Source organism: Marmota marmota, unplaced genomic scaffold (genome assembly GCF_001458135.2).
Source record: "Marmota marmota marmota unplaced genomic scaffold, marMar, whole genome shotgun sequence".
NCBI classification, from domain to species: domain Eukaryota; kingdom Metazoa; phylum Chordata; class Mammalia; order Rodentia; family Sciuridae; genus Marmota; species Marmota marmota.
The window spans coordinates 21,230,398-21,243,619 of NW_025999960.1; the positions used below are offsets into that span (position 1 = coordinate 21,230,398).

The 13,222-nt window shown below is 32.8% G+C and overlaps 1 protein-coding gene and 1 pseudogene across 2 annotated transcripts; both read left to right on the top strand.

The window, feature by feature from the left end:
* The first annotated feature begins 1 nt into the window (after position 1).
* Positions 2 to 994, top strand: LOC107148908 (olfactory receptor 6C2-like). 2 transcript variants are annotated; one of them, XM_015493632.1, is made up of 2 exons: positions 2 to 916; positions 959 to 994. In XM_015493632.1, exons 1-2 carry the CDS (start codon positions 2 to 4, stop codon positions 992 to 994), a joined length of 951 nt encoding a protein of 316 aa, XP_015349118.1. The 2 variants fall into 2 exon arrangements, with proteins under 2 accessions (XP_015349118.1, XP_015349120.1); XM_015493634.1 differs by lacking the exon at positions 959 to 994 and having other exon boundaries at positions 2 to 937.
* A 5,134-nt stretch (positions 995 to 6,128) lies between these two features.
* LOC107148789 lies at positions 6,129 to 6,637 on the top strand (annotated as a pseudogene).
* The last annotated feature ends 6,585 nt before the right edge of the window (positions 6,638 to 13,222 follow it).

Below are 13,222 nucleotides of genomic sequence, written 5' to 3' on the forward strand. Positions count from 1 at the left end.
TATGAGAAATCACACAATAACAACATTTATCCTGCTGGGACTGACAGATGACCCACAACTGAAGGTCTTGATTTTCATCTTTCTCTTTCTCACCTACATGCTGAGTATAACTGGGAACCTGGCAATCATCTCCCTCACCTTCCTGGATGCACACCTCAAAACTGCCATGTACTTTTTCCTACAAAACTTTTCCTTCTTAGAAATCTCATTCACAACTGCTTGTATTCCCAGATACTTGTACAGCTTATCAACAGGGGATAAGTCCATCACATATAACAGTTGTGCCATTCAGATATTTTTCACTGACCTCTTTGGTGTAACAGAATTTTTTCTCCTTGCCACCATGTCCTACGACCGATACATAGCTATCTGCAAACCTCTACACTATGTGACCATCATGAACACCAGGGTCTGCAGAAGACTCATCCTTTGTTGCTGGACAGCTGCTTTGTTGGTCATACTCCCACCACTTAGCCTGGGCCTGAATCTGGAATTCTGCAACTCTAATGTTATTGACCATTTTGCCTGTGATGCAGAACCCATCCTAAAAATCTCATGCACAGAAACATGGCTCATAGAGCAGATGGTTATAATTTGTGCTGTGTTAACTTTTATCATGACTCTAATATGTGTCGTTCTATCCTATGTATACATCATTAAGACTATTCTGCAATTCCCTTCTGCCCAACAAAGGAAAAGGGCATTTTCTACCTGTTCTTCGCATATGATTGTGGTCTCCATAACCTATGGGAGCTGTATTTTCATCTATGTTAAGCCTTCAGCAAAAGATTCAGTGGCTATTAACAAGGGGGTGACAATCCTTGTTACATCCATCAGTCCCATGTTGAACCCTTTCATTTACACACTGAGGAACAAGCAAGTAAAACAGGCCTTCAAGGACTCAGTCAAAAGAATTGCATTGTTCTTAAATAAGTAAAGGAATTTGCTAGTGTAAAAGTATTCTAAGTATACTGAAAAGATTGTTGATCTCTAAATATGTGTCTTTGACTTTTTACATCATTCCTTTCCTTGCAAGGAAAGAGTTTCAGGATAAGTGTTCTCAAAAAGAAAACCTACTTCCAGGCAACTGGAACATAATAGAAAATCTGATCAGAAACTGCATATAAAATGAAACAAATAAACAGAATCAATGCATTCACCACATATTTGGGATTGAGTAATTGTGTTGATAGAATTTCCCAATTCTAATATTTTTTATTGATATATGACAGCAGAATGCATTACAATTCTTATTACACATATCGTACACAATTTTTCATGTCTCTGGTTGTATACATAGTATATTCACACCAATTCATGTCTTCATACCTGTACTTTGGATAATAATGTTCCTCACATTCCACCATAATTTATAACCCCATGTGCTCGCCCTTACCATTCAACCCCTCTGCCCTATCTAGAGTTTGTCTATTTCTCCCATGCCCCTGTTCCCTATTCAACTATGAATCTGCCTCCTTATATCAAAAAAAAAAAATCAGCATTTGGGTTTTTAGGATTGGCTAACTTCACTTAGCATTATCTTCTCTAACTCCATCCATTTACCTGCAAATTTTATGATTTTATTCTCTTTTATTGTAATATTGCATTGTGTATATATATACCACATTTTTAATCCATTCGTCTATTGAAGGGCATCTAGGTTGCTTCCACAGTTTAAATATTGTGACTTGTACTGCTATAAACATTGATGTGGCTATGTCCCTGTAGTATGCTGTTTTTAAGTCCTTAGGTTATAAACTGAGGAGAGGAATAGCTGGGTTAAATGGTGGTTCCATTTCCAATTTTCTTAGGAATCTCCATACTGCTTTCCATATTGGCTGCATCAACTTGCAGTTCCACCAGCAGTGTATGAATGTATCTTTTTCTCCACAGCCTCACCAACACTTATTGTTGTTTGTATGCATAATAGCTGCCATTCTGACTGGAGTGAGATGAAATCTTAGAGTTGTTTTGATTTGCATTTCTCTAATTGCTAGTGATTTTGAACATTTTTTCATATATTCATTTGTTGCTTGTACATCATTTTCTGAAAAGTGTCTTTTCTGGCCCTTGGCCCATTTATTGATTGGGTTATTTGATTTTTTGGTGTCTAGCTTTTATTTCTTTATATACTCTAGAGATTAGTGCTCTATCACATGTGTGAGTGGTAAAGAATTGTTCCAAAAATGTAGGCTCTCTATTCATCTCACACATTGTTTCTTTTGCTGAAAAGAAACTTTTTAGTTTGAGTCCATCCCTTTTATTGACTCTTGATTTTATTTCTTGTGCCACAGAACTCTTATCAAGGAAGTTGGGGCTTAATCCCACATGATGGAGAATAGGGCCTACCGTTTTCTTCTATTAGACGTGGGGTATCTGGTTGTATTCCTAAGTCCTTGATCTATTTTGAGTTGAGTTTTGTGCCTGGTGAGAGATAGGGGTTTAATTTCATTTTATTGCATATGTATTTCCAGTTTTCCCAGCACCATTTGTTGAAGAGGCTATCTTTTCTTCAATGCATGTTCTTGGCACCTTTGTCTAATATAAGATAATTGTAGTTCTGTGAGTTAGTCTCTGTGCCCTCTATCTGTACCATTGGCCTACCAGTCTGTTTTGGTGCCAATACCATGCTGTTTTGCTACTATTGCTCTATAAGGTCTGGTATAGTGATGCCACCTGCTTCACTCTTCTTGCTAAGGATTGCTTTAGCTTTTCTGGGTCTCTTATTTTTCTAGATAAATTTCATGATGGCTTTTTCTATTCCTATGAGGAATGTCATTGGGATTTTGATTGGAATTGCATTAAATCTGTATAGTGCTTGTGGAAGTATTGTAATTTTGTTAATATTAATTATGCCTATCCAAGAACAAGGTAGATCTTACCATCTTCTAAGGTCTTCTTTGATTTTTTTATTTGGGGTTCTGTAATTTTCATTTTATAGATCTTTCACCTCTTTCATTAAATTGATCCCAAGTATTTTATTTTATTTAGGCTATTTAAAATGGTGTAGTTTTCCTCGTTTCTCTTTTAAAGTTTTTGTCAATGATATGCAGAAATGCTTTTTATTTATGGGTGTTGATTTTTTATAAAATTTTAATATTGAAAGCCTTTTCTAAAGCAAGGCACCATTTCAGGCAGTGCAGATGAAATAAATAGAAAACCCACGAATTTCCTGTCCTTTTGAGTCTAATGTTTTAATAGATTTATGGGACCAATGAATTAAAAACCTGATAAAACGTATTACATGTAAATTATAAACACAAAAATATTAACTAAAAAACAGATGCATTTCAATGTTTAATAAACATCTATATAAATATTCATGTCAACATGGAAACTGAATTATAAAACATGAAATTGTACAAGTTTGAATACTCTGAAAATCACAGGGCAAATGAACTAAGTTTAATAGAATTTACATGAAGTAAGATGCTAAAAATTCTGTTTCTATTTTTTTTTTTTAGTTTTGATGGATCTTTATTTTATTTATTTTATTGGTGCTGAGGTTTGAACCCAGTGCTTCACACATGGCAGGCAAGTGCTCTACCACTGAACTACAACCCCAGCCCTGAAAATTCTTGAAAGACATGTATTTGCAAGGCAAATATTCATATATCTATATATTTATTTGGTTTTATTATTTATCTGTAATCATATTAAACTTTTAGTAAAATAACAGAAATTTCATCATTTTATAAAGAATAATTCTATTGAATCACAAGAAAGGATTTGTTGTTCCTTTCTACCTGTAGGGAGTATGTACAATGTTTTACATTATTCAAACAAAGAGTTATTTTCTTCAAAAGAGAAAAACAACATATTCTAAGGCAGTCTGATTAAGAATAAGAGAAGACTGAAATAAATAAAATCAGAAATGAAAATGGAAACATTATGACAGATACCTCAGGAAAAAAATCATAATAAACTGTTATAAAAAATTATATGCCACAAAAATGGAATAGCTTAGAGGAACTGGACAGATTCCTAGAAGTATGTACCCTACCAATGCTGAATCAAGAATAGCCTGAACAAACTAATTACAATTAGATGGAAGTAGTAGTCAAAACTTCCCTAAAAAAAGAAAAACCAAAGATAAAATGATTTTGAAGATGAATTTGACAAAAACTCACGGAAGAATTAATACTAATTTTTCAACTCTTTGAAAAAAAATACGTACCGGGAACACCTACAAATTCATTTTGTGAGATATCACTCTGAATCAAAATCCATAATATATCAAGTACTTTGACCACAATAGAAATTCAGGATCTGAATGTAAAAGTAACCCAACAAATAAGTTTATAAAAGAGAATCTGTTACTAAAAATTTTGTTATGACTATCTTAAGAAAATAAATATAAATTTGTAAGAATATCTGAATGTAGGGATCATGACATGTTTGGGGAAAGAGAGCAGTAAGGATTAATAATATCAAATTTAGAAAACAATATATTTTCATTTATGCAGAAAAAGACTGCAAAATTCTGCTTAAGAACTTATTCTATGTATAAATGATATTGACCTTTTAAAAAGTCTAATCATTGACTAATAACAACATAATGCCAAATTACTTATTATCTTAGTAAAATTAATGAAGAAATATTTCCATTAAAATATACAAATAAAATTATTTATTTAGGGGATAAAGGATTTTGTATTATTATTTAACTGACCAAAATTTCGAGATATTTATTTTGAAATAATAATGAACATTCTGGGCTGGGGTTGTGGCTCAGTGGAAATTTTTTCCACAGCAAGTGTGAGGCACTTGGCTCAATTCTCAGTACCGCATATCAATAAATAAAATAAAGGTCCATTGATAACTAAACTATTTTTTAAATGAACATTCTGACAGTTTTCTTTTGAATAATAAATAAAGGTCTTTCACTTTTAAGTATTTATTCCAATTCAGAAAGATTAATTTTATGAGTTCACAATACATGGCTGTATGCAAACTCATAATTGAAGTGTATAACTATAAGCATCTGTTTTGAAAAAAAGTTAATCCAAATAGTTAATTTAATGGGTAAATTACTGGGAAATTATAATGATTTTAGTGGGATAGGTGCCATTGAGTTATTAAAAAAATGTGTTATGACTGAAGTAGCACAGGTAACTGAATGATAACTCTGACTTGAAATGAGGAAACAGGTACTTAAGAAAAGTGATATTTTGAGAGGGATCAGAAAAACTAATATATGAAGTATTTCACAATAAATGATAGCTAACCAAGCAATTTAACTTGAACAGTGTTGCTTTACATGGAGATCTGACACATAGTTCAGACTATGTGTCAGAAAACAAAACAGAATTAGTACTGTCTGAAAACAAAACAGAATTAGTATTTTTCTTACTTCACAGTGATTCACAAATCACTTAGAATTTGCTTTAGAGATATCCCAAGTTAATTAGAGAAAGTTTGGGTACTTTGAAAACATCAAATAATATGTTACAGTATTAATTTTCAAAAGATACCATTGAGATTATCACATTTTCTTTTAATCATGATAAAATTCATTTAGAAATGTAATCTCTTTTATCTAAAACTTAAGTGATTTGCTATTTTAGAGCATGTGCCTATATACAAATACACACATAAAACATTTAAATATACACTTCAAAGATAAATAGTGCTCAAATATAAACATGAAATATTTTTTAAAACCATTGTGAATAAGAAAAAACCAAAATGATAGAGGTAAAACTGATAAATATTCTGTAGCAAACTGTCTCTGAATGTTACATGTATATTTAACAGAAGTGAAGAATCAACAATGCTAACAATACTGTAACAATTTTCATTCTACTGGAACTGACAGATGACCCACAACTGCAGGTTCAGATTTTAATCTTTCTATTTCTTACCTATGTGTTAAGCATTAGAGGAAATATGACTATTATCTCTCTCATCTTAGTGAATCCTTGCCTTAAAATAGCCATCTACTATTTCCTACAAAATTTTGCTTTCTTGGGATCTCATTCACTTCTGCATGTATTCCCAGATACTTATATAACATAGCAACAGGTGACAAGATGATTACCTACAATGCCTGTGTCAGCCAAGTATTTTTTACTGACCTCTTTGGTGTAACTGAATTTTTTCTCCTGGCTGCCATGTCCTATGATCACTATGTGGCCATCTGCAAGCCCCTGCATTATGTGACTATCATGAGTAGTAGAGTCTGCAGGAGACTTGTGTTTGTTGTTGAGTAGCTGGTCTGTTTCTTTTAATCCCCCCACTCAGCCTGGGCCTAAATCTGGAGTTTTCTAATTTCAATATCATTGATCATTTTCTTCATGATGCATTTCCCCTCTGAAAATCTCTTGCACAAATACTTGGTTTATGGAACAGACCATTATCATTTGTGATGTACTGACCCTCACTATGTCACTCTTGTGTGTAGTTCTGTCCTACATTTACATCATCAAGGAAATTTTAAGATTTCTTCTGCCCAGCAATAGAAAAAAGCCTTTTCTACCTGTTCTTCCCACATGATTGTGGTTTCCCTCACATATGGCAGCTGCATCTTCATCTACATTAAACTTTCAGCAAATGACTCAATGGCCATAAATAAGGGGTGACTGTCCTCACAACTTCCATCGCTTCCATACTGAACCCCTCTTCATTTACACACTAAGGGACAAGCAAGTACAACAGCCCTTCAAGGAGTCAGTCAAAAGAATTTTTATATTTTTCAAGAAATAAGGGACATGAAGGTGATGAACAAGTTTGGTGAACTTCCCAAAGTCTGCTGGCAAGTTAACTTTTCAAAACGCTCTTGCTCATCCTCATCCAGTGGCATCTTCTCAACAAGCCTCTTTTAAGATGACATCATTTCATAATAGGCATGTTAATAGCTTTCAAAATTTTAAATCCTTGTTTCATTTTCAAATTTGAAGACCAAAAAATAAGATAAAAGAAAATAAAATAGATATAAACTTCTTGTCATTTTTTACATTTTCAGGGTCAACAGAACAAATAATCATCACCACTGTTTCTTCCAATCCAAAACTTCCAAATGATTCATTCATTAATTCACCTAATAAATATGTATTGGGTAGTTTCTTTAGAGTAGGTACTGTTCTAGATCCTACAAACAGAGGACAAAAAAATCAGAATAAAAAAAATCCTCTTATGAACACTCAGAAATTAAAACAAGAAATGGACAAGCAAGCTAAGTGATTATCAGCTGTAGAATGGATGAAGAAAATGTGGTATATATACACATTGGAATACTTCCCAGACATAAAATAATATGAAACTCTGTTATTTGCAAGAACATAGATGAAAGTAGAAATAATTGCATTAAGAGAAATAAGCTGGTGCAGTGGTGCATGCCTGTAATCCCAGTGAAGCAGGAGGCTGAGGGAGGAGGATCATAATTTGAGACCTGTTTCAGTACTTGTGAGACCCTCAGTAATTTAGAGAGACCATGTCTCCAAAATACAAAATAAAAATGGCAGGAGAAGTGGCTCAGTAGTTAAGTGCTCCTACTTTAATCCTCAGTCCAAAAGAAGAGAATACAAACAGAAATAAGCCAGGAACAGACAGACAAGTACTTTATGTATGAAATATAAAAAAGTACATTTCATTGAAGTTGTGTGTAGAGTGGCAATTGCAAGAGGCTGGGGAAAGTAGAATGCGGAAAAGTAAATTGACGAGTATTAAGTTACAGATAGGAGTAAGAAGTTCTTCTGTGCTACTGCCCCGAAGAGTGACTTCAGATAACATTATTATATCAGATATTTCAAAAAGCTGGAAGAAAGGATCTTGAATGTTTCAGTCATAAACAAATGATAAATGTTTGGGAAGACAGATTATTTTTCCCTGATTATAATATTATACAATGTATACATGTATTGAAGAATCATGTTGTACCCCATAAATATGTATACTTTTTATGTTTTATGTGTCAGTTTAAAAAGTAAATTTAAATAATAAAAACAAAAAGCTTAGATTGCACCAAAAATTAGTGTTTTTGTCGTGAAAAGGAATTACAAACCTTTCAATTTGAGAAAAACCTCTAAAATACTAAAAGTTGAATATTGTGAGATTTTAAATTATATCAAATTAATGAAGCCAAAATTTTAAATAGGATAGGCTTTTCTCAATAAAAAAGGAATAAAGTTAAAAATGCTATTTTGAGAAATTTTAATGTTTTAGTACTACAAAAAATAATGCTAGATATAGATATCTATATTAATATATCTACCCAAAATGTTAGTGAAATAAGCAAACACACACGGAAAAAAATAAAGTAAAAAGAAATCAAGGAAATAAAAGCAGCCAAATATATAGTATCTTTAAAATTTAGATAATTTTCTAAAAGGAATATGAAAAGCTATAAATATAATACTACATTTTTAGGACATAAACAGCAGTATAATATAAGAGTATAAATTGTTTATCAGATTCCCCCCACAAAAAGCTCATGTGGCTCATCATCTGAAATTAATTCCCATCCCAATGGCATTTGAATTTATATTTTTCTAATTTTTTGTCCCTCATCTTTTCCATATGATGTTTATATGTCCAAAAAAAAATTCCTTATTTTTTATGCCTCGGTTCTCAAAATAAAATTTACTCCATGTAAGAATTTTTTCCTGTCCAGACAAAATCCTACATGCTCAAACCCTAAAGAGTCACCATGCAGAAACATCCTGTATCTCTGCTATTATAACATTTTTTCTCTGTCTATATTTTTAGTATATTGTCAGTATTGAAAGAAAAAAAAATGTCAGTTTAGTTTTTGTCCTTGAGTATGAATAATTTCAAATATATTGAAAGTACACCTTTCTCCACAATAAAAATGACACAAGAAATATTTGGATCATTATAACAGAAAATAAAAGAGAAAAATATCTCCAACAAGAGGAATTGAATGAATCAGTGTTGAAACCAAAGTTGAATTTATGCTATATTGATTATAACATAAATATGCTTCCTGCATTTCATTTTTGATTGCTGCTTTCAGTGAATATATAGTTTCGATTTATTATACATATATATTCATTATTTTATGTATCATTTTATTTATTTTATTGTATGTGTTTAAAGTAAACAACATGATATACATGATGAAATGATTACTACAATCAAGAAAATTAATATACCCATCATCTCAAAAAGTCTTTGTTTTGTGTATAGTAAAAGCACCTGATATCTCTTATTGATTTTTCAGTATAAAATAAAATATTATTAATTATAGTCCTCCTGATGTAAACTGCCTCTAGATTCATTCATTTTTCATAACTGCATGTTTGTACACTTTGACCTACATTGCATAGATTGGTTAACAATCATACATTTTATTTTTCTAAAGATGCATCCAGATTCTACCCAGTTAGTTGCATGTTCTCTAGTAAAAGATATAAAATCACAGATCCTGGGGTTTTTCAACTCTTTAAAAAAGAGTTAAAACTTTTCAAAAGAGTTAACTCTTTGAAAAGTTAACCTTGAGGTAATAGTATCTAAATCCAGATCCTGTCATCATTCCTACTAGCCATGAGATTTTTACCAACTCACCCTACTTCAGTCATTCCTTTTAATTGAAGCACTTAATCCATTTTTAAGAAAACAGCTGTATTAGTAAATCAAATAGGATAGAGTACACCTTAAATATACATAGTAAAAAATAATAAACACACCTTTATTAATATGTGACTTATATACATATAAGTATATGAAGTATAGATTATAATTGTACAATTAAATATAGAATCAAATTATTTTGTTATATTTACAAAGTTGTGCACACCTCACCATAATCTAACTTTGGAACATTTCTATCACCCCAAAGGAACCATCTTATCCTCAGCCATCACTTTTATCTATCTCTTTCCATATTTCTTCCCAGCCTGAAACAGCAAATATACTTTCTTCACTTACTGGTCAAAGAACATAGAATTTCAGTTAGGAGATCTGTTGTATATCAGGGTGAATATATTGAATAACAGTATATTGTATATTACAAAAGAGTTGAAAATAAGTTCAAATCTCTAAGCACGAAAACATGGGAGGTGATGGATGGAAGCACATGGCCACCAAATGATGGAGGCAGGAGACAGGAAGCAAATCTTGGATCAGCAAGCTATCCTCTATTCTGCAGCGAAGTCCATTGATCAGGCTCAGAAGGGCTCATTTTCTGAGTACAGGAAATGGCCCTCTGGATTACAGAAGAAATTTGGGTTTTATAGTTTACAATGAGGGTGACTTAATCAATGGAGACTGCAGATGTGCAGTTTGGACAGTCAGGGAAGTAGTTGTGCAGGTTAAAATTTTAACTCGGGAAGGCATTTGTAAAAAGGTTTACACTTCCTGTCACTGGGAAAAGCTCCCAACTCAATTGTTCACTGCTTATCTCTGGGACCCATCTAGAGCTTACCTAGTGTTTCACTATTTGCTTTTCTCTTTCCAAGACTCACTGCAATGGGAAAGGGTAAAAGTCCAGACCCAGCATTTTGGTATTTGCTTCCTTCCTTCAGGACCCATTGTGGTTGGGAAGGGGTGAAGGTTTACTTTTGGTGGAGATGCTTGTGATGAACATGGAAAGGATGAAGTTTGCTTTTTCATCAAGGCCTATTCTTAATGTTTGGCTAATTTCTCTCCCTCCTCTGGAGCCACACTATTTCTTCATTTTTTTCTCGGGGCGCTGTCTTGTAGAAATATCATTTTCCATAACCCTTCAATGGATACGCTATTTAGCATACTTGGATCAGTCCTCATTGGACACATATATCAAAACATATTGCATGCCATTACTGCATACAATTATGGTTTGTCAAATTAATACTAATAAAAATATATTTATTGTATATGAGTTTTAAAAATATTCTTATACTTAGTGGTATTATAAGAAATTTGTTTAACAATATTTTCATGCATTCTATTATATTTCTATTCCTGGGGGAATTATAAAATCAATTTTATGAAAGAATAAATTTCATGTTGTGAAGACCTTTCAGTGGATTTGAAGTCACAGAAGTGCTGGGGTACTAGATTTTAACATAATTTAAAATATCAGATAAGTTAGTGCACAAAAAGAAATTGACATTTCTGCTTTCTTTTAGAATGCTCACAGTTGAACCTAGGCATGTTTGTTAAAATTATTTATTTATTTTGACTGAAGAATTTTTATGTTTTGTGTAATAAGAATAACATTCTGAGAAAGTAAAGCTGAGTAATATTTTAAAATCTTTATGTATAATTTATTTTTTTCATAAAAATTGGTAAAACAGAAAAAGAGATCTTTTAGCTACCTTATGTGCTAACAATTAATTAAAAGAAACTGGACTAGGTTTTGTTTTTAATGAGATTCTTAAATTTTTCCTACGAGTCTCTCTTAATGATCCACATGCTTTCTCTTGTCTCTAAAGTCCATGTTCCCATTGTTGCTATGGTAGGTTGGATTGTTTTTCCACAAGTTCATTACACAAATGATTCATTAGTAGTTTTTGAATCTGGGTCACAGAAGACTTTTTTTTTCATTAATTTGTTGCAGATTTGGCAAATAAAATAAATATCTAGCTTCAGATTGGAAAACACTTTCTCTGAGCAAAAGAGTTCTGAACATCAATTATTCTAAAGGTAACAAGAGTTCCCTTGACACACTTTTCAGTGATAGTTAAAAATAAAAAAATATTTCCTGGGCTTATGATAGAACTGTATCTATTGTGAGAAAGTTGGTGCAATTGATAAAAGACAAAATCCAAGAAAATCACGTATTCCCAGGATAGTGTTAGTGTTGAAGTGACCAAATTCAATCAGTATTGGCTAAAAATTATCAAGTTTATTCTCAACATTTTCAACTTGTGTCTCTAAAAATACATGTAAACAACAGAGGAAGGTTATGATTAATTGCCAGAAGGGTAAGTATAATAAATGTTGTCATTTGTTTCATTTTCTTTTTTGAGAATTGGGTCATATGTGACTCTAATAAATAAATCTTGCCTGATTTCATTTAAAGTTAGAAATGTAAATTAATGTGGTATTAATTAAACAGTATTTTTAGAGTGCTTTAATCTTGTGTATTTTATAGATATTTATAAGATTATATTAGGCAACAATAAAAAAGGTAGCATAATTTGTGTCATGTGAAAAGTAGTAACATCCCCAACAAAAATTTCTGGAAACTAAAACCTAGAAACTAATGGCTTGATATGGACGTTTCCACTAAAATTGGATACTGTGGGATAGAGATAAAATGGAGAAATATAGAGCATTGGAGAGAAGATTACTCCAGATAATCCATGTGAAGTGTTTATTTCACTGTCTAGTCTGTAGTAAAGATTTAATAATTAGAGCATACTAATTTGATTATAAAGAATACAAGGTGAGAAGTAAAAAGGGGCGTGGAAAATCATGATTTTTCACTTTGGTCCTGTTTGGGGTACATCTAATTAACAGATTGAGATCATAAAGAACAATAACTTTTTAGAGCTGAGAAATTCAGGAAAATAATGTATCAGAAAGAAATAATGAAGCACTAAGAACTATCAACATAAGAGACAGCAGCAAGAAAATAAAAGTCTAAAAATGACAAATCAAAAAACTGACAGGTTCAATATGTATGTAACAATCAGCAAGTTAACAGAGGCTACTAGAAATACTGTGTGGTTGAATACACTTCTGAGCTGGGAAGGGTGGTGTAGCGCCCCCTTGCCCGCAAGGAAGACACAACACTCAGGAATCTTCTTTCAGCAGTTTATTCAGGCCCCTGACAGTTCTTCTCCTCAGTTCTCTTCTTCAGTTCTCTCCCTCCGGATGCCCTTCCCAGCCTTAATAAAGCATCTCAAGCCCCAATGCAAAGCAGCCATGTGGAGCTTTCTCATAGAGTGATGAAAAGTCATGTGCCAACTCTCCCAAACAAGGAGTTGTTTGTCACAGACCACAGCGGAGCCAGCGCCATCATGTAATGGCGACCATAATTTACATAAACGGCAGAAACGGCTCACCACAGTTCCCCCTTTTTGTTTTCTTAAAACAATACAGGCGAGAGTAGAGGTCCTACCCCACTGTGCAGAAGTGGCTGCAATGTATGGTTCAGTCCCAAGGAGGCGCCTTCCTTAGACCCGAGACCATATCAGCCGACGCCTTTTTTCGTGGGGCGGGGAGTGAACGCGTCTAACCCGCATGCAATAGGACATGCTCTCCTTGAGGTCCATGTCAAGGATCACTCAAGTGCAGTGCTTTGCCTTGCATCCTGTATCGTGGCGATGGTGGA

What these genes read in the sequence shown, in the direction of transcription:
- LOC107148908 (XM_015493632.1), top strand. Translation starts at nt 2, where the DNA reads ATGAGAAATCACACAATAACAACATTTATCCTGCTGGGACTGACAGAT. An exon ending in AGGACTCAGTCAAAAGAATT is followed by an intron (nt 917 to 958) that starts GCATTGTTCTTA and finishes CTAGTGTAAAAG; the next exon opens with TATTCTAAGTATACTGAAAA.